Source organism: Homarus americanus, unplaced genomic scaffold (genome assembly GCF_018991925.1).
Source record: "Homarus americanus isolate GMGI-L3 unplaced genomic scaffold, GMGI_Hamer_2.0 scaffold39618, whole genome shotgun sequence".
NCBI lineage: Eukaryota > Metazoa > Arthropoda > Malacostraca > Decapoda > Nephropidae > Homarus > Homarus americanus.
This window is the reverse complement of record NW_024716984.1, coordinates 144,860-166,367: the sequence shown is the minus strand read 5'-3', so window position 1 is coordinate 166,367 and position 21,508 is coordinate 144,860. Positions and strand designations below refer to the sequence as shown.

Below are 21,508 nucleotides of genomic sequence, written 5' to 3'. Positions count from 1 at the left end.
GTGATGATGATGGGGACATGTTCAACACCTCCACCCTTCCTGCTGCTGTTGATGATGGGCGTGTGTGTGGGCGTGGTGGAGGGCTGGGGTAGCGTGGAGCACCTGGCCCGCGCCCACAGTCTGGACACCATCATTGTGGAACACCTGAAGACCTACCTGAGGCAACACCTGCAGGAGGTAGACCTGAGGAACAACTTTACCAGGATGCTTCCAACTCACCTACTTCAAGGTGTGAAGTGGAGTTCACTTCTTTTGTTGCCTTCACCACCATTTCATTACCTAACTATCCTAATAAAAAGGTAACTACCCCACTACTACAATACTACTATTTTTTTTAATGGCCTCCGGCCTCCCCCAATAGCCACAACTTCGCCACCATTTTATTACCTTAAAATTAAATATCCTAATACATAAGTAGCTACCCTAGCTGTGTTGAATTAGTTGAGCCGCAGATCTATGCAGCATTCAGTGACTGTTGCCTCATAGTCAATATCTGCAACTGTTGTCAGCTTTGGAGCCGATGCTCTCGTTCCCCTCAGGCAGAGCAAAGCCGACCGAAGGAGAGAGAAGGACAGTCGACATCTCATCCAGGCTGTAACATAACTTCTGGGCTGCTGCTTCTGTTCGGATATCCTCCAGCAGTCTGGCGTAAAGCATCTTTTGCCCTTGGTCATTCCATCCCACCAGAGGCCAGAACACCAAAAGGAGTGAAGCTGCCCTGATCAACGTTCTCCTGAATTCTCCCCCCGCATGCCCTTATCTTGTCATTCTTGCCCTCCCTGCAGCATCGAGAGCTAAGCCACGGTGACATGCGGTCAAGGGATAAAAAAATCATGATGTCGAAGAAAGCTCGGTTGTCCCCGTGTCCAGAACTTTAGAGCTACACTGATGTCAACACGGGCTTGGATGGGTTTTAAAGTCCGATGTTAGAAATTTCACCGGCCCAATGGAAGGAGGGTCGGTTCTACCCTGACATCATGGCATGTTTTCAGTAGATTTGTTTCCAGATCCCTTTACTCGTCAGTGCCTCATGCATACGAAGCCCTTTCTGCACACCATGGCGTGGTCGATGTCATAAGAGCCGAGCGCACACGCTTGGGAGGGCAAACCTTCTACTGGCCTACCTGCCTTAGAGCAATGGCATTCAGAATTTTTTTTTGTGTATTAAGGATGAAGCCTTTTGCCCTTATCGCAATATTTCATTGTTAACCAGTTTGAAGCACTCCACCTAAGCGCTTATAGCTACTTTTCTTTTCACTGCCTTCTGGCACTTGTTGCAACAGTTGCAGTTTATCACTTTGGGTGTGCTGCCGCTTCTGTCGAATGGGGCCGCCGAATCTTGTTTAATTTGGTTGGTATCCACCTGACTTGCTGCATTCTGATCTATTATGTGCTCATTAGAACTGCTCCTGAGCTTGACAGAGTTCTGATGTTCTGTACGAAGCAGCTCCACTGATTAGGTCAATCCCATTCCTCCTAGTCTCGGTGGGAGTGCAAGGAGTGACCTTTCTGCTGGAGGTTAAGTAAGGGTTTTTCACTAGTGTTCGGATAAAAGCTTAATATTGATAGCTTCCTCCAGAGGGTGGAGGAGGGTCTGACATCAGGTAATTCCAGCGATGTTGACTCCAAGGAATGCTGCAAAGCTGCACGGGCTCTGTGTTAGCAATATCAGACAGAGCTTGGATTTCCTTAACCTACCTATTCAACCTTTCCCAAGCATGTGCATTAGGTCTTGAAGCCGTCGTGCCGATTACTGGCGCCTAGGTGTTCTTGGCCATCCTTTTGGTTATTTGATCTTCATCGCCGAACACTTTATCAGCCTATCCATAATGTTCTGAAGCCACACGAGGAAGGACTTGCTGGGCGTTTGGATGGTACTATTTAGCACCTCGTGATGTTACCAGGTCCCACCACTTTGATGTTCTCCACTTTCCCACTCATGTTAGATCATCGGGTATGCCAATTTGCTTAACCTCGGTTGTTTTATATATTTATTGTATGTTGAGCAGAGACAGACAGTGCTTATATTGCCACGGGTGACAGGGTCCCCCGCAAGAAAACCCCCAGTTGACTGTATGGTGGCATTCTCCTCTTAGGGCCTTGAAGCTAGTTATAAAGAGGTCTGATGGGTTCCTATAGGTTTTTTCAACTTACATTGCATAGCTTGGACACTTGATCTTGATGTCGTGCAGTGTAGCCTTGCGGTTGAGTATGTTGAATGCATTGGAAGTGTCGACCAGTAGTATTGCTGCTCAATTACCTTTCTCATGGCGTGAATGGCAGCTTCCCCTCCAACCTGGTGGCCAGCACATACTTGCAGGTTTCCTGCAGCTGCCCTGACATCATCATTTACCACCTCCATTATGCATTTTCCAATGATCCGCCTCAGCACTTCCCCCACTCCCTGGATTTTTATCCAGGAGAATGAGGCGGCGATGGCATTGCAGAGATCACTTGCTACGGCACCAAACTTGTTAGTGCTGAGGATGACTCTCCAACCGTTTGCATCCAGGCCTGAAGGGCCAGCCCCTCCCTGTGTTTTCAGTGCTTTTTTCTACACCATTCATCCTGTTATTTTCTTGAACAGGACAGCATTAGGGGTGATATAGGCTCCCTGCAACCTGATGCCTTCCTCCTCACTTGCAGGAGGATGTTTTTCCTTCAGTTGTTGCAATGTCTCTTTGTTTATTGGCAGAACCCCACCGGAGGATTCCTCTGTGAGAGATCTTACCGCCAAGGACACTTTTCCCTCACGCATCTTGTTACCAAATTTTCTGGCAACATCCTCGGTGTTTTGCTTCCATCTCCTATGAATTTTAGACTCTCCTGCAGTGTTCTTGCTTTGCGTAGGCCCCTTTCTGCTACATTGTCAATCTCCTTTTAATTGCTGCCACGTTTTCTTTGCACTTAGACCTTCCGTGTGTCCTCTGACAGAATAGATGGGGTATTATGGCCAGTATTTGAAGAGATAATGGGGCCAGGGGGCTGTCATGATTGTAATTGATTATGAGGCAAGTCATCTCCCCGATCATTTCTTTGGTGGCCGCGCACTTGGGCGGCCACCTGACCACTTCTGAATGCACTTCTTTGACCCATTTCACCGCATTGTCCCCTGACTTGCCTTTCCAATTTGTTGACTGTATGTCATTCGGCAAACTTAACACAGGGTCCTCTGTAACACTACTACTACAATACTACTACTACTGCTACAATACTACCACTTCTGCAATACCTCTCTTACAGGTATGTGTCAGAATACGACTCCTGGCACGGGACAAACCTCAACACAAGTCAAGGTACAGCAGGGGTGGTGAAGGAGGTGGCAGAGGACCCTGTGTTAAGTCTGGTGACGACGAGGAGGCTAGCGAAGGACTGGCCGGTACTCAGAGATGCTCCTGTACTCCACCACTGGCTAGGTATACAGTATATATCTCTCTCTTTAACTAGGTCTGTCTCTCTTTATCTCCCTGTCTCTCTCTGTCTACCTCTATCTCTCTCTTTATACAATATCTCTATCTTATGTTATACTTCAGTTATTCTATTTTTTTCTGAGTTGAGTTAGATCAGGTTTGATTATTATAACCTAACTAAACTTAACCTAATTAGACTGAACTTAACCTGACCTAACATAGACAATTATTGATTGAGATTAACTCCTGCACGTGTCAGATGTGGTGGAGGGAGCGGCAGGGGCGGAGGTGGGGGTGGGCGTGGTGATGAGGGAGGAAGACCTGGACGCCCACACTCACGCCCTCATGCGCCTCCAACACGTCTACAACCTCCACGCCGCCCATCTCGTGCATCCTACACCCCACGGCCCAGGTGAGTACTGTAACACACACACACACACAGACCCTCCCCCACACACACACACAAATGACCTTCAATTTGTTGCTGTAATATTATCTTAAAGGCTGTTACTGAGATACATTATTATTCATGTAGCTTATTGTGTGTGTGTGTGTACTGTATTCAGCTCACCTTCACCCTCACTACAGCACTACGAGTGTCAGACGTGGTGAGCATAGGCATTGCGGCGTTGGACAACAGCATGTACGGGCGTGCTGTAGAGTGGCTCAGTGCCGCCCTTCAGCACACCCACAGACAAGGTATGGAGAGTGTCGTCTGCTGAATACATTTTTTCTTTCTTTTTTTACGGGGATTAGCCCACCCGGGCACAGGTCACTGAACCACATCAGGGACTGGGTGGCGAAAATATAATAATAACAATAATCATAATAATAAAAACTATTAATATTATTATCATTACAACAAGTAATAAAATTAATAGCAAAAAAAATAATAATAATAAAATAAAAATATAATAACAATAATACTAATAATAACCATAAATAATACAAAAACGAAAAATAAATCAAGAGTGAGAAACGATATACAGTATAACCCCGCTTTACCGGGTCAATTGAACCCACGGAGGCCCGCGTAAAGTGGGAAAGGCGTAAATGGAACAATAGAACATATGGGATTAATTGAAATAGAGACTGGACCGACCCCCAAACTCCACTTTTTGCCTACACAATGCGTACGTTGTAGTAAAAATAACATCTTAACTCTATGATGGTATGCACACACACATAATAACGAAGAGAAATATCAATAAGAGAATAATATACTGTACCAGGTAAAAGAAAAATCAAGGTTTAACACTTACGTAAGGTTAGGTTATGTTTTAAAAAATCAAGGTTTAACACTAACCTAAGGTTAGGTTATGTTAAGAAAATTCAAGGTTTAACACTAACCTAAGGTTAGGTTATGTTAAGAAAAATCAAGGTTTAACACTTACGTAAGGTTAGGTTATGTTAGGAAAAATCAAGGTTAGGTTTAACACTTACGTTAGTAGAAGAGATGGGTCGGCGTACGGGAATGGAGGCTGGTTCCGAGGCAGAGGGCAGGCTACTGGCCCTCAGGTGAGTCACCATCACTGTCATCCACACTTATTAGTGCCTCCCTGACAAATCCCTCAAAGTCATCATCACTTTCTCTGCCACTATCACTGGCTTGGGCTGGCTGTGGTGGGTTGCGGGCAAAGAACTCGGTAATGCTTTGTTGACGGCTAGTGTTGATGTTGTCGTGATACACCTTGATGTAGGGGGTCCATAGTCTGCAACAGCTGGGTAGTGAAGACTTCATACCGGTTATCGTCAGGGTCGTTGGAAAGGAGGAGCTTCAGTTTCCCTACACACTCAATGGCACCCCTTACATTACCATGAGATAACTTGTGTTCTTCTCAGGATGACGCACCGCCTGTCTCTTCACTGACGTGATCTTCTAACATCTCGTCGGCAGTCACATCAGGATCCCTTATCACCTCCATAATGTCGTTGTTGGTGGTCTCGGAGAAGCCTGCAGCTGTAACACTGCGCAGCTTCTCTGGCAAGGTCCACTGCTACTGCAACAGTCTGAACCTCACCAGTCACAGGTTGACTCTGCCTCCCAACTGGGATACCTTGCAACACATGTCTCCATGCGTGACGAACCGTTGCTACAGACAGCTGATCCCATGCCTCCACCAAGAACTCCACAGCTTTCTTGACTTTAAATTTCCTCCAAGTGTTTCACAAGAACTTCTTGCTCTGCCAACTGTTGTTCCTCATCCTCGTCGCTCTTGCTAGCGGTGTCACCTATGTTACGCAACTCATCCTTGGTGTTGGTATAGTCGTTCAGGAGCTTAAACTTCTTTGCAGAGAATGCAGCTTTCACATTTCAGATTAATTCTTGGTCCATGAGCTGGATTAATGATGTAGTGTTGGGAGGAAGGAAGACCACTTTTACGTTGGGGTGACAATCTAACAATAGGCGCGAGTGTCCTGGTGCGTTGTCAAGCAGCAACAAAATCTTGAATGGAGCATTCTGTTGCTTACAGAATTTTTTCACGTCGGGAACGAAACAGTCATCAAACCAGGAAAGGGACAGAGTAGAGAACATCCACACCTTACATGCGGTCAACCAGTGGACATTTAGCTTGGTTATGTCCATGTTCCTGAAGGCGTGTGGCTTGCGGGCTGTGTGGATCACCGATAACTTGAGTTTACAGGAACCGGAGGCAATGATGGTAAACAGGACGGTGATGCGCTCCTTCTGCAACTTCCGGCCCCGACACTTGCTGGCAGACTTGACAACGAAGGTCTTGGAAGGTAGCTTTTTCCAAAACAGACCGGATTCATCCATGTTAAACACCTGGTCGTCGGTGTACTGTCCTTCCTCCATAATCTCACGTAAGAACGGAGGAAAATCCCTAGCCGCAACACGGTCAGCACTCGCTTCTTCACCACCAATGTTAATGTTGTGATCTTGTTCCTCTTCTTAAACCTGTGCAACCACCCAGAGGAAGCATTCAAGGGTTTGGGCTCTGCAATTCCCATCTTACGTGACACTGCTGCGTACAGTTTACGTGCGTACTCCTGAACTGAGCGCGTGTCGACCGCCATGCTCCGTTTTGCCTGACAAATCAAGTAGCTCACAAGTAAATTCTCCGTCTTGAGAAGCACCTTGTTGTGGCAATACTTGATCATTGAAGCACCTGCAGACTTTGTGATGTTCATGTGTTCTTTTATCTTGGCTGCATCCTTCTTTATCGTCCGGATTTAAGATTCGTTCACACCATGCTGGCGTGCCAAATCAACCTGTCTTGTTCCTTTCTCCAACTCTTGGATCATCTTGTACTTCACCTCGTAGCTTAGCGCAAATCGTATCTTCTTTGGCTTAGGGCGGCTGGGTCCAGGTAATGCAAGGTTTTTCTGCGGTGGTGGTCCGGTGGCAGCCATTCTTATGGAACAATAGATACTGATATACACGGTGTGGCCGGGAGGGGTGTAACTGACGCGGTTAGGTCAAGCGGCTTCATCCCTCCCGCGGCAGGGCACATCATATTACATTAAACCAATCACAGCTAGCGGGGAGGGAGGTAAGGATGCGTGGCCCAATCACAGTCCGATACGTCATATGACGTCACCGATAACGCAACAAAGACATACACTGCGCAACCTACTCGGGCCGCTTACCCAACACGACAGGAGGTTTGAATCCAAAAATGGCGCGGCGCGAGAAGACTTCCATCCGCTCTCCGCGTATATGAGTAGATGCGCCGCTTAAAGCGGGAATTCCGGTTCTGGCGGGGTACCGCGTAAATGTAGAAACGCGTAAACGAGAACCGCGTAAAGCGGGGTATTACTGTACAGTATGTTGTTTTGTGTTGTCGACAGTAAGAGAAACAATTGAGACCGTGCAGTTGTGTGTAAATGAGGCAGAAAGTCAGATCAGCAACCTGGGACTTGGTCACATGGCAGTAGGGTCTACCATCAGACAATACTGTACATTATGCTTCCAATATCTTCCCAGGTGGTAGTACCTCCCTGTTTGGTAGCTGCCTACTACCTACTATATACTGATTATAGTGTTATTTATCAACATTACTATTACTTCAACCATCATTATTAATCATTATCATCAATATTCATCTCCATCATCACTATCATCATTCACCACCATTATCACACTCCTCACCAAGGGCAGGTGGTGATGGTGATGGACAACACAAGTGGAATAGCATCAGACAAGACCGACAAACACAACAGCTTAATATACTGCTACATCTCTCCACTGCTGTTGTGAGTATAATAATAATGCTTATTGTGTTCATTGAAGTTTTCTTAAATTCATGTATGTTTATTTCAAGTTCACGCACATTTTTTTAACATTTATGTACCTTTACTTACGGTCATGTACACTCTCGCGCCACAGTTTTGGTGCATCCTCTACAGCTACTCCTGGCTCGAGGGAAGTCATAGTCAGGGCTGCAAACCCACGGTCCCTCTTGTATAGTGATGGTAAATAAACTGTTGTGAAGTCACTAAAAAAATGTATTGTGCATATATTCTCTCAAATATTACATCATGAACTGCTATTCGTACAATCCAGCAAAGCTTCGAGCTACCACATTGCACCACTGAACGATGGTTGTAGGGGGGGAGGGGACGTTCGGTATGAAGCCAAGGCTACGACTTCCATTGAGTCAGGAGTAGGGGTAGAGAGTGCACCGAAACTATGTCAATATATTTTTAAGTTCTTTTTGTTCACATGAGTTTACATGCACACAGCACGACCATCAGCTGACCAAGGAGAACCACGACAACCACCCAGGCAACTACCCTCTACCTTTATCACAGGTAAGATGTAGAGATATAAGAGAGATAGAGAAAGTAAAGAGAGATAGAGAGAGCAAAAGAGATAGAGACAGAGAAAGTAAGAGATAGAGAGATTACTTAAGAATTACAATAAGAAACAGAACTTATTAATGAATTAGGAGCTAAGTTCATGGGTTATTTTTTGTTGGAAACTGAACATCATTTTATCATTATTATTACACTAAAGTAAACAGTAACCCACCTCACTGTTACAGGTGCCACTGGAGGTACAGAAACAAGAGGAGAACAAGGTGTTGGAGTCCCAGGAGATGGAGACCTCAGATGTCATCTCCTCCACACCCAGAGACAAACAAGTGTTATCTCTCCTGTGTCGTGGCCACACCCTCCTGGTCAGTGTCCCAGGGTGGGTTGAGGGGTCCCAGGGTGGGTTGAGGGGTCCCAGGGTGGGTTGAGGGGTCCCAGGGTGGGTTGAGGGGTCCCAGGGTGGGTTCAGAAAAGGGTTCCAAATTCCTTCTCTACCTAGACTACTGTGGGATCAGGATTTACGTTTTTATGTGAGAAAACCGAGGCATGTAGAGTAGAGGGTCTGTCTGTGTCTATCTTTCTGGGTATTCATAAAACTCTAATCACAACCAAGGACTATGTACCATCACTAGACAAAGTACACAATGCAATCGAAGTACAGTATGTTAAGTGCAGGGTTAAGGTCACAGCTGAAGGTAAGAGGTCAAAATGTTAATGTGAGCAACATAACCAGTGAGTCGAGACAGAATTTGATGACCCTCTACTGTTGCATGAAGCATCACCTGATCGGGAGTACATCTCACTGTAAAAAGTCAAGGTCACAAGATGAGTGAGTTAAAGTCTGTCTGGCCCCATGACTTAACTACTATTATTATTACTCAGACAGCATCAGAGTCATCACATCTGAAGTGCCATGTTGGCAGTCGTGGCAGTCCGTGGTTGAGGTTGATGCCTGTCAAGGTGGAGGAACACAGCCTTGACCCTGCCATTCTCTCCTTCCACGACTTGTTCCTCCCCCACCAGCTGGCCGTCCTGCGTCAACTGTCCAGACCCCTGGTACTGTATTCTACCTCTCTATTTATTATGGTTTTTAAAAAGTACTTCAGCCCATTGTGATTCATGTTTACCCCTTGAGGACTAGAGCTGGAGGGTAGTGTCGTGACTCTTGGTCATATGTCCCCATCTTGTCTGTCAGCGGCTCTTTTTCACTACCTAGTTGGTTATTACTTTAGACCAGTGGTTCCCAACCATTTTTGGCTGCGACCCTAAATTTCCCAACAATACGGTGTCGTGACCATCAGGCATATAATATATTATATAGCTTGAATGTTAATAAAAAATTTGTTTATGACTTTATGATAAGTATTATATTTTTAAAATTGTCTGGGGGCCCCTCGCGACCCTACTGAGGACACCCCGCGACCTGAGGTTGGGAACCGCTGCTTTAGACAATGAAAGATAACACAGAAAATCTATGTTACTGTACATTATGCCCCTACTCTATAGTTCAATAATAACGGAACCATCAGAATTAACCCTTTGATTCCCGAGAGGTTGAACATTTACTGACTTCTGGATGTGACTGCTTCAGTTTTCCTCAAGATAAGAAAACTAACCTTAGAAAATAATAAATTTTCTCAGAGGTCCATGATTCATAAATGTATCTCAATGACGAAATCTATTTTGGTTGTTTAAGAGGTGTGACCTGAGTGAGGAGTTGTATTAATAATCCTTCTCTTAAAATAGAACTCGATTCTTCAACTTTTTTGGTTGCTATATTTTTCCTGTTTATGAGAGCTACTTTGAGTGTGTGTGTGTACAGTACAGGTATTATAACACCTGTGTGTGTACAGTATTAATACTATCTGTGTGTGTACAGCTGGAACAGGCCCGGGTACAGGGAGCAGACAAGAGCCTAACGTACATGTACAGGTCGTCGTACAATGCCTGGCTCAGGGGTCCAACCCACCCTGTCGTCCGCGCTGTCAACCACATGATTGCAGCACTCACAGGTACTGTTCACCCTCATCATTTTTCCTAAATACAGTAATGATAGTTTTTATTTCAGATTATACAATAAATCAATTAATACAATACAGTACATCATTCTTAAATGGTTTATTACATGAGATATTTAATAAATTGTTAGTTGTTATCTTGTATGATATTGTTTTATAAGATTATATCCAAGACAGTTTTAGTTTACTTAAGACGTTATGAAAATTTAGTGCATTTTGCGTAACAGGTTGTAGGCGAGTTAGTTCATTATGGAAATAAAAACTATTGTTACTGTTAATTTCTTGTTATAAATCTCTACTGTTACGGTACTGTTAAAATCTGTTATTATAAAACTATTATTGTACAACACAAATGAACAGTTAAGAGGTAGATAATGCTGAAGCTTCAGGAGGTGCACCCATACTTTTATATGATGTTTATTCAGGTCTGGAGATGGATGAGGATAAGGAGGAGGCTGAGCTTCTCCAGACCAACTTGTACGGTGCTGGCGGCCACTATATACCCCACATGGACTTCCTCGCTCTCTACCGCTCACTGGTGAGTTCTTCTACAGCCATAGTTTGTTCTCATCCTGTGACTCTCTACAGACCCAGTGTTGTCATTTACAGTAGAACCTCATCCAACATGTCTCTATCTTTATTCCTTTGCCTCTTTGGTGTGGGGTGGATCCAGGGACACACAAAACTCAAGAAAGGTGAGAGATAAGTGAATTTTTAACAAGACAAGTGTAGAAAGTCACAGTATTGTGGCAAGTAGAAATATCCACACATACTTGTTCAAATATTTAAGTATGAATATTAACAATCACTTACGGAATGAACCTGAAGCACATGGGGACAAGTTTAGGTGCAAAGTACAAGTTCAGTAATGACTGGACACTTCTCACTAACCTAGATACTGTATAAAGAAAAATAAAATCTGCTTAACTAATTCATAATAATGGAGTCAGGCAGATGTTTGTGATAATGAGTAATTATACAGCAACATCTTACCTAAAGTGGCAGTAGTGACTTGACTCAGTTTTCCCTCACAGTGGGAAAGTGACAACCCCGTTGAAAAGTTGATGAAAGAGTTCCCGAATGGTGACCGCGTCGCTACCTTCATGATCTATGTAAGTCAGTTTATTTTTGCTTTGATTAACTGTAATGAATTAGATTATATGCATATTTTAGTATGAAAGTAAATTCTTTTTGCCAGCATCAGGAGCCACACATACACACCTTCTTCAGGATGGTTGTCAGGTGAAATAACTTTGTTAATATTAATCCTCTATTGGGGATGAAGGAGAACATCTAGGTATGGTTCGGCCTCGTTGTTAAAGCGATGATATTTTAATACCTCTTTCTGTGCTGTAGGTTTAATGAGCCAGCTAGATGTTCTCACCTCCAGTTAAGGGAAAATCTATAAGAAACTACAGTACAGTATATTATTAACCACATCTTGCAACGCAGAATTTGTCTGTTAATTGTAAACGAGATACACAGGTACAGTACTGTATTGTACAGTACATGTAATACACTGAATTAGTAAATGATTAAACAAATGAAGTTACTTATGTTCATGGTTTACTATTGTTTTTTTTATTTTTTTTCAGATGAACAAGGTGGAAGAGGGCGGGAGGACAGCCTTCCCCCGTGTAGGTGTGAGTGTGGAGCCACGTGAGGGCAGTGCTGTGTTCTGGTACAACTTGCTACCATCAGGGAAGGGAGACCTCCGCATGCTTCATGCCGCCTGCCCTGTCCTACGAGGAACCAAGTGGGGTACGTCGCATTGCTTGCCTCAAGGGATACATAGATTATAAACAGTTGAGGGGATATGAACCCACACACACATACAGACATTGACCCATGAGGGAAGAAAACCTTAGGGTTGGCTATGATCTAAGACTTCAGGCACAGCTACACTCACACAGACTTCAGTGCACTAATGACCACTGTGTATTCTCATCAGCATCACTATGAATCTGTGATCAACAGAACCAACTAACCCACAACTTAGCAAGAATTAATTACCTTTAATTTTTAAGTTGTGTATTGTATGAAGCTGCATAAAGTACAAGAATATAAACCATAATTGTTAAAAGTCTTGCACTTATGTAAAATACAATAATCCACATATTTACAAACTAAATTTTCAATTTTAAATGTTGTGTATTGTTACAAATGATGCAGTTGGTGCTTAAAGACCCTGGGTGTTGAACCACACACATACAGTATAAAGCACAGTATTATTCCCAGAGCAACACAGAGGCAGTGTATCAGAATATAGGTGTACTTACTGCTAGTGTACAGTCCAGTAATAGCCACTTGTAAGTTTCACATGCTACTGATTTGTAACAAAACATTTGGAATATGTCTTCATAATTTTCATTTGGTTCAGTACCTCAACACAAGTACACTTGTTGAGGATCACCAATATTGACCCCGGACACTTGTTGAGGATCACCAATATTGACCCCGGACACTTGTTGAGGACCACCAATATTGACCCCGGACACTTGTCGAGGATCACCAATATTGACCCCGGACACCGAGGATGACCCCGGACACTTGTTGAGGACCACCAATATTGACCCCGGACACTTGTTGAGGATCACCAATATTGACCCCGGACACTTGTCGAGGATCACCAATATTGACCCTGGACACTTGTTGAGGACCACCAATATTGACCCTGGACACTTGAGGATCACCAATATTGACCCCGGACACTTGTCGAGGATCACCAATATTGACCCTGGACCCTTGTTGAGGATTACCAATATTGACCCCGGACACTTGTTGAGGACCACCAATATTAAGATTTAGAAAAAAATATTTATCAAAATGGTTTAAATTTTAAGCAAACACTAATATATTTGTTGATGCTTTTACAGTATATGATGAAAAATATTGACTTCTTTCTCGTGTTTCAGTGAGCAACAAATGGATTAAACATTACCCACAGATGTACCACAGACCGTGTCTACCTCTTGCTGTATAACTACCTTCAAGTTGACCAATTCAGTCCTTGGGTTTGTGCTTCATCATGTTCAACTTGTACACTTGATGAATTACCAGTATTGTACTGTACCATTTTTCTCTTGGTTTAATTATAAAAAATTTGAAGTACAGTGCAGTTGTGTAGTGACACAGTCACCTCAATACTGTACCAGTATTGTACTGTACAGTACTGCTCTTAGTTCATGAATTACAGGAAGTTGGCATTATGAACCTTTGTCATGAAGTTTATACCTCAATAAAAACATTAAGTAAAGAACAAAGAGGCTTTTAAATATTATTATTTTTAAACTACTAAATGAGATGATTTAAAACAGAGTGGATGGTGGAATATGACTTTATTAATGAATACCAGTATATTATTTTGAAGTCTTAAAAAATAATGTAATTTACCGTTAATCTCGGACTCAATGAAAATAACGACAGTACAAACATTCAATCAATAGTTTTAATTTCTATTTCTCTACCAAAAATCATGCAACCTGGTCAAGACATTTGTAATATTTCCATAAAAAATATAATTATATTCCTTAAAATGTAAATATCCACTAAAAACTGTCTGCAGTAACATCTACACATTTACAACTATTTTGTGTTTCTAAGTTATGAACTTTTATTGCATCATAAAATTAACATTTGGATACTTACAGTTCTTTGGCAATTCACATGCAATTAAGAGTAGTCTTCACCTACAGTATTAAGGTAAATATTATGTGTGTGTTCAATAATTCTACTTCCAAACCAAATCCAGTACAGTACCTGGAAATTGTACTACTGCACCGATATTACCTATTAATACTGGATAATTTCATCTACTCACAGTACAGTACTGTACTGTACTGTACTGTACTACTCATCTCAATATAAAATACTGTATGGTAGAAAAATATATTGGTGTAATTTACAGGCAGCGGGGAAATGTAGTCATCAAAATTAAAAACATCATCTATGAATTTTGTCCATCATATTAATCTTAGAGATCTAGTTGTTCTTGTTCTGGCAGAGGACGGCTGCCTACTGCTGGTCGGCTTCACTCCTGTAGTTGTCTTGGTTTTGGATTTAGGCTCTTTTGTTTGCTTTTCATCTTTGGCTGAAGCCCTTCCTTTGTTTAAGAAAACCTTATTTTCAGATTCATAACACACCTCCATGTCATCACTACCGTTTGAGTTATCATTTGGGCAGCTTTCCGTGTCACTGACATCAATCACCTCCATCACACACGATGGCTCCTTGGTTTTATGACCAACCTTTTTCTTGGTTATTGATTTACCAGTTAGGGACAAACACCTGTCACTAATTACACTCTCTGCTTCTTTTATAGATGGATTAGTGTCTCTGTTAGCAGGAGAAAGTGGACTGAAATCTGGCATATTTAGAGCCAGTTTTGTGGTACATTCATCTGAATCTGTCTCATTGAGACAAGATATTTTCTTCACCACATTCTTTTTCTTTCTAGAGGAAGCGCCAGTTGCCTTTGTCTCAACAGCCAACGTTTTCATTGATGTCATGGGTATTTTTTTCTTTGGTCGTGTTGGAGGCATTTTTTTAGTCGAGGTTTGGTCTTGCAAATCATCATCACTGTAAATACAGAAAGATTTTTCGTGACATCTTCCCGGCTTGGGGACACCGAGATATTGCCGTGATGATTTAATGCAGGAGCTTGTCTCTACCTCAGCCTTAGTCTTTAATGGGGTAACCCAACCACTGTTATATTTTTCTTCTTGTTTGTTTGGGCTTTGTTCACATACTTCACCTAAAACAAAACAAATTATTAAAACTACCAAACTATCACCTATGTATCCAAACTATCACCTATGTATCATTATAAATATCTGAATATGGTGTAAATCACATGCTCTTAAAAGTACGTGGTCAGGAAGCACAAGAATCACATGATTTTATACAAGTCTTCCTACTGTTATTCTTTATAAAAAAAATAGAAAAATATTTTTATCAGTTATATTCAGCAGAAATTTAATTATCAAAAGAACCAGCTGAAAAGTGAATTTAAACCCAACTACCCAACCATTTTTGAAAAGTATATCCCAATTACTACCAAGTACAGTGCTACTTTAGACAACTTCTTGGGTGATCTGATCTTGGGCACACTTCTGTACAATATAAGTAGGGTATGTAAGACAATGTGTAAGCCATCTCCTCAAAAATTTTAATTTCTATCTGCTGACACACATAGAAACTTTCTTAGTACTTCACACTTTCACTGTCCTCCCATGTTACCTTTGCTCACACACCACATACAGTCATTCTACCTCGACCAAATCCCTCCATCATATGTTTGCTCAGTTAAATTCCTCAAATTGTGTGTGTGTGTGTGACTGGCTGGCAAAGTGTATGCTACTTAAGAAGGCCAGTTTTCACTGCATTTAAAGTCAAGGATAATAACTGGAGAATAATGACAGAAAATATTGATTACCAACTCTTATGAGATTCCTTTGTGATATAAGCTGTACTTACTGTACATAACAGGTTTGGTTAAAATCCACTGTTATTTGTACAACGTAAGTGTGACACACGGACCATCTCTAGCAACACACTGAAGGGCATCATTAACTCACCACTACTGTCACCAGCATCCACCTGTTTTAGTATCCTCTCTAAGGCTTGACCTTGAAGGATAAGTTGGATGATAAACTGCTGACTTTCGAACATTTGCTGAGTGACAAAGGAAAAAACATTATTGGCATAGTGTACGTAGAAAACATCACTGTAGTACAACCAACAATAATACCCAGTACAAGTAATAACCCCATACTTCTCCACAGATGAAACTGTTAAATGTTTAGTAGCCATTATGAATGTTTTGAAGATAAAAAAATAATATTAACCAACAGCAGTTAAATTGTCGTTTACAACTTATTATTTAAAAAAAACCCATATAAATATACAGTATACAGTGTTGTTGCCATCAAGTAATAGACACACACACTATTCTGGTGTTATAAAGGTTTAATCATTTACTTTTACACTTATTTAAGAACTATGAGAGAACTGTAAACAGAAATCTTCATTTATTAATTATTTTACACCACAATACTGCACAACACATTAAAAACGTTCATGTATTTATAGTGAAACTTTTTATTGAACAAGATTAAGGGTGAACAGTGCTCATTATTCTGAAGATATGACAGATACAGTTCAAACCAATATTAAGGTTCAAGCCAATATTATATATATACTGTATTTATATTCCTCGTCAATGAATTCCAGACTGCACATTTTTAGAGCACGTAAAAACATTGATGAAAATATTGACAGTTTGACTCTATTGTGGTGGGCAGAATAATAATGAATGTATGAACACACATTAGTAGGTTTCCTATAAATACTGAACTTAAAGGTGTTACCTAATCTGTGGATCAGACAGTCTAGGAATGGTAATTTGCAGTCATTCTCTAATTCCACGGTGAATTTGATCAAGGGGGCTAAGTTGTTAAGTTGTGGTAGAAAAGCTCTCCTCTACTGTATATATTAGCCTTGTCAAGTATTATTCCTTAGTCTGTACTCACACCTGAAGATGTGAATTACACAAAAGCGCTTGGGAACTTCTTGTTTTCTTGTGGTTATCAGCACACACACACACACACGGGTCAAGACGTACCTGGCGCTGCTCTAGCAGCAGCCACGTCAACTATTATGTTGGCCCATACCAACTCCCTCCCTTGAACCCTCCTCCCCACCGGAATATCAACAAGTTCTCGCCAGAAGTTACTATTTCATTTGGGAAAAGAATGGAACCAGTGTTGAATAGTGGTGAAAAACAACTCGGCAGTAACAGTTGAGTCTCACCCATGCTAACCTTCACACAGTGAGGTCCCAGGTACCCAGTGATAATTTCCCTGAGACTCCATGATGGGGAGGCCTGGGACCACACCTCACTCACTTGAGTGAGTGAGGTCCTGTGACAACAGACCACGTGGTGTCCCCATGATGCTACGACACCACGTAGTGAATGAGTTGCTATAGCATCATGTGAAGTTCCTCATAACACCATCTGTGAGGGAATTACTACACATCGTGATGCCCCTCATAACACCATCCGTGAGGGAATTACTATGCCATGTGATGCCCCTCATAACACCATCTGTGAGGGAATTATTACACCACATCAGGCCCCCCATAACACCATCTGTGAGGGAATTACTACATCATCAGGCCCCTCATACACCACCTGTGAGGGAATTACTACATCATCAGGCCCCTTATAACACCATCTGTGAGGGAACTACTACTCCACGTGATGCCCCTCATAACACCATCTGTGAGGGAGTTACTACACTATGTGTCTGCTGTTCAACACCTCAGCTCACATGATCTACATGACCTCCACTGTAAACATTAATCTGTATGTTCACTGTATGTTCCTTCACCTTTCTCTAATGAAGGCTTTTGTTAAACCACCATTGTATGTAATAAGTTATTTATGTCCAATGTATATTTTCAGCCTTCGGGCTGCAGAACTTTTTCAATAAACCATTTATTATTATTAACAAAACAAACAGAGAGAGAGAGAGAGAGAGAGAGAGAGAGAGAGAGAGAGAGAGAGAGCCCATCCTCTCCAGCTGGTGCAGTCTGCCAAACTCCTGGGTGTAACTATAGACAACAAACTTGACTGGAAGGCCCATGTAAATAACACAGTCAAGGCAGCCTCGTACCGTCTCTACATGCTTCGACGACTTAGGTCACTTGGGACACCCATGCCAGAGCTGAGGACCATCTACAACGCCTTTATTCTCCTCAAACTAACGTATGTGTCACCAGCCTGGTCGTCTTCTCTCAACTCCACCCAACAACGTCAGCTAGAGATAGTACAGAAAAGAGCCTGCAGAATCATGCTCGGCGCAGAATACTCCGGCTACACCAACGCTTTCTCCACCCTGGAAATGCCATCCCTCAGTGACCTCCACCACAAAGCATTGGAAAGGTTTGGCAGCCAACTAATGCACCACCCTCGTCATCGCCACCTCCTGCCACCGGCAGCCCCCCACCCACCTCACGCAGTCTGCCACTACAACAAAATTCAGCCCATAAGAGCCCGCACCGATAGATATAAGAATAGCACCATCCCATCTATTGTTAAAATAATAAACAACTCCTGATTTATGTACTGTACAGCCCTGTAAATGTATTCAATGCATATTATATCATTATGTCTAAATCAAATGTAAGTCTGTATATTTTCAGCCACCGGCTGCAATTCTAATCATAAACCGTTTATTATTATTATTTTACACACACACACACACATATATATATGCTGATAACCACAAGAAAACACAAAGTTCCCAAGCGCTTTCGTGTAATTCACAACATACCAAGTTGGGGTAATTGCACGCACACACACACATACATAATGAAGAGAGACACTTACCCCAACTTGGTATATTGTTTTCTCAGGTAAGAGCTTTCACTACATTTATGTTTAGAATTAGGAAAAATTATGCATTTGTCATGGACAGGTTAATAATTTAGTTAAACATAAAAAGATATCTTCAATTTACTGACCCGACGATCTAATTGGCTCACAGTGTGCAGTGCTTGTAAGTTAACACTGAGTGCTTCTTCATATTCCTTCCTTAGAGCCAGACACTCAACTATACCATGTAAAGTCTGAAGACGTACCTAAAAAAATATGCATAATGTATAGTATTTGGAGAAAATAAATTTAAACAAAACCAGTCGAAAAATATTCTTGAAAACAAGATGAACAAAGTAACTTATGAAAACTTTACAAATCATGAAATCTTTCCACATGCAATAAACACTACAGAGTGGAGGAGTTATCACACAGTATATACAAATAAAAGCAAAATAAAACTATCAATACCTCCAGGAATGCTTATGGGAAGCATTTCTGTGGCACAAATGTGCTGTAGCACTCAAGCTACTCGTGTAAAGGTGCAGAGGACAAGTATGGTAAACATCATAAAAAATGACTCCACATAATTTTGTGAATTATTTTTGCATTTTCGACTTACGACCTGGATTTGGGTCCCTAACCCCGCCGTAAGTCGGGGACTGCCTGTACAGTAATTGTACAAACTATACTACAGTATCTAACTTACCAGATTTCAATTCATCTGCCACAGTGAGTGAGTAGAGAGAGGGCGGTACAGTGCAAGACATGCCGAGGTCAACAGCATTGGACCAAGACAAAAGAACACTTACCAGGTTTAGCCTCGACAGAATAAAGCTGGAGGATGAAGTCAGTTTTCCTATTTGTTTCTTGTCTATAAGAGCAGCCAGATGACTGGATATTTCAGGTCCCTTCTCAAGTACGTCATTGTACAACTCCTTAGCCTGAAAATTTACCAAGTCAAAGTTTACAATAACTTATGGAATACAAAGGAGAGATAAATAAGTCAAGGCAAAGATAATTAAAAATGAAGGGTCTTACTGTTGAGTTACTAACACCACTACAACCCTCCAAAAATAAACACAGGGTGGGAGAGGGGAGTAATTACAGGTGCTCTATAATAACTACATAAAGGTGATATATATATATATATAATATATATATATATATATATATATATATATATATATATATATATATATATATATATATATATATATATATATATATATATATATATATATATATATATATATATATAGATATATATATATATATATATATATATATATATATATATATATATATATATATATATATATATATATATATATATATATATATATATATATATATATATATATATATATATATATATATATAAATTAGGTATGTTCTTTCCATATTCTTTTAATGAACAACAAAATTTGAATAAGTGCAGTTCCCAGGAAGCTAAAGTTGAGGAGATTAGTTGACAGGTTAATTATACCAACGTGGTAAAGTATGTCCTGTTACCAACCATATTGAAGCATTTGTGAGCCACTCCACTCTGTCCCTGAAGAGAATGTATTCGTCCTAAGAGTACATTTGTTGAGATACAGAGGTACTGAACAGCAGGTGTGGCACACGTATCACACTCGGAGGTCCTCCTCGGGCAGGGTTCAAACTGTAGTACCGTCGTCTTCTTGAGATGGTCCGTGATTGGAGAAGTGGGCTGCTCTTGATTACCAAAGTGAACGAGTTGATTTTGTGATCCAATCTTGACCACTGCTGGGTTACCAGTTATTTTCCTTAGTTTAAATTCTGGCAGCCTACTCGCTGCCCTCATCTTCTCGCTTTCCTCAAACACAACTCTGCCCGTCTTCTGATGATGAGGTTGTTGTCGTACTTTCTTACTTTTAGACTTGTTGTGGGATATGGTTAGCTTAGAAAACTCAGGTACTATGGTTGCTACAGTTTGGTCACATGGTGAATGAACCACAAGGATAGACTTTAGAATGTCAATCTTAAACAAGCAGTCATCAACCTGGTCACACTGGAGGTCTACCCATGCCAGCAACTCCAGTAACTCTGCAGTTCTGTAAATTAAAAACTTGTCACAAATACCAATGAAAACCCTTCAAATGAATTCATGTAACAACACAGTACAATTGCCACAAAAAGTGCTCGAACAACTGGGCATGACAGATTTGAGAATGAGCACTATGGCTCGTGTCATCTCAGAATGGTTGGTATGCCTGGTTGTGAAGTGACTCAATATATTGTAATATTATATGCTGCTTGTCTTTATAGTATTTACAGGTGAAAGGAAGTAATTTAATTTGAAATAAAACTTCCTCAAGAAAGCAATGATTAGATTTCTCATTCATTTAGTCATATTGTATGATCCTAAGAGCATCCGAGAACTTTTTGTGGCGAGTGTGCATAGACAAAATTAAAGAACAGCACAGAGTTAATACAGATATGCTAAACAGACTACAATACTTGTATACAAGACCCATCTAAAATATTACAGCACTGTAGTTATGTTTGCTGGCAACTATTACAATGACCACCTTAACAATAACAACATAACCCCCCCCACCCCCCCCAGGTAGCATTAGAGTATTTAATTAACAGGAGAATCAAGAGCAAATATACTTACACACATACACCCCCCCACCCCGTCTCTCTCCATTCATTCAATCGTACTTCTGCATATGGCAGGGTAGGGTAGAATGGTGCATGGTAACTGGGAAGATATGGCAGGGTAGGGTAGAATGGTGCATGGTAACTGGGAAGATATGGCAGGGTAGGGTAGAATGGTGCATGGTAACTGGGAAGATATGGCAGGGTAGGGTAGAATGGTGCATGGTAACTGGGAAGATATGGCAGGGTAGGGTAGAATGGTGCACGGTGACACAAGAAGCAGAAACACTTCACAA

General features: G+C 41.4%; 2 protein-coding genes across 2 annotated transcripts in view; one reads left to right on the top strand and one right to left on the bottom strand.

Annotated features, from left to right (window-relative positions):
• The first annotated feature begins 3,006 nt into the window (after positions 1–3,006).
• On the top strand, positions 3,007–13,470 carry LOC121858767 (prolyl 4-hydroxylase subunit alpha-2-like). The gene is made up of 13 exons (XM_042355394.1): positions 3,007–3,011; positions 3,244–3,416; positions 3,670–3,822; positions 3,999–4,109; positions 7,534–7,628; positions 8,118–8,186; positions 8,420–8,554; positions 9,072–9,245; positions 10,069–10,201; positions 10,633–10,745; positions 11,242–11,319; positions 11,803–11,968; positions 13,123–13,470. Exons 1-13 carry the CDS (start codon positions 3,007–3,009, stop codon positions 13,188–13,190), a joined length of 1,473 nt encoding a protein of 490 aa, XP_042211328.1. The 3' UTR covers positions 13,191–13,470.
• A 58-nt stretch (positions 13,471–13,528) lies between these two features.
• LOC121858770 overlaps positions 13,529–21,508 on the bottom strand; it is a 29,692-nt gene continuing 21,712 nt past the window's right edge. Inside the window, exons 17-21 of the mRNA XM_042355397.1 lie at positions 20,104–20,662; positions 19,397–19,528; positions 18,734–18,850; positions 15,784–15,880; positions 13,529–14,960 (exon numbers count right to left, since the gene is read on the bottom strand). Coding sequence (XP_042211331.1) covers positions 14,170–14,960; positions 15,784–15,880; positions 18,734–18,850; positions 19,397–19,528; positions 20,104–20,662 — 1,696 coding nt within the window. The 3' untranslated portion in view covers positions 13,529–14,169. The remainder of the gene's footprint in view (positions 14,961–15,783; positions 15,881–18,733; positions 18,851–19,396; positions 19,529–20,103; positions 20,663–21,508) is intronic.

Bases quoted from the DNA above. Each gene is read 5' to 3' on its own strand.
- LOC121858767 (XM_042355394.1), top strand. The intron at 9,246-10,068 runs GTACTGTATTCT...GTGTGTGTACAG, and splicing joins GTCAACTGTCCAGACCCCTG to CTGGAACAGGCCCGGGTACA. The intron at 11,969-13,122 runs GTACGTCGCATT...CTCGTGTTTCAG, and splicing joins CCTACGAGGAACCAAGTGGG to TGAGCAACAAATGGATTAAA.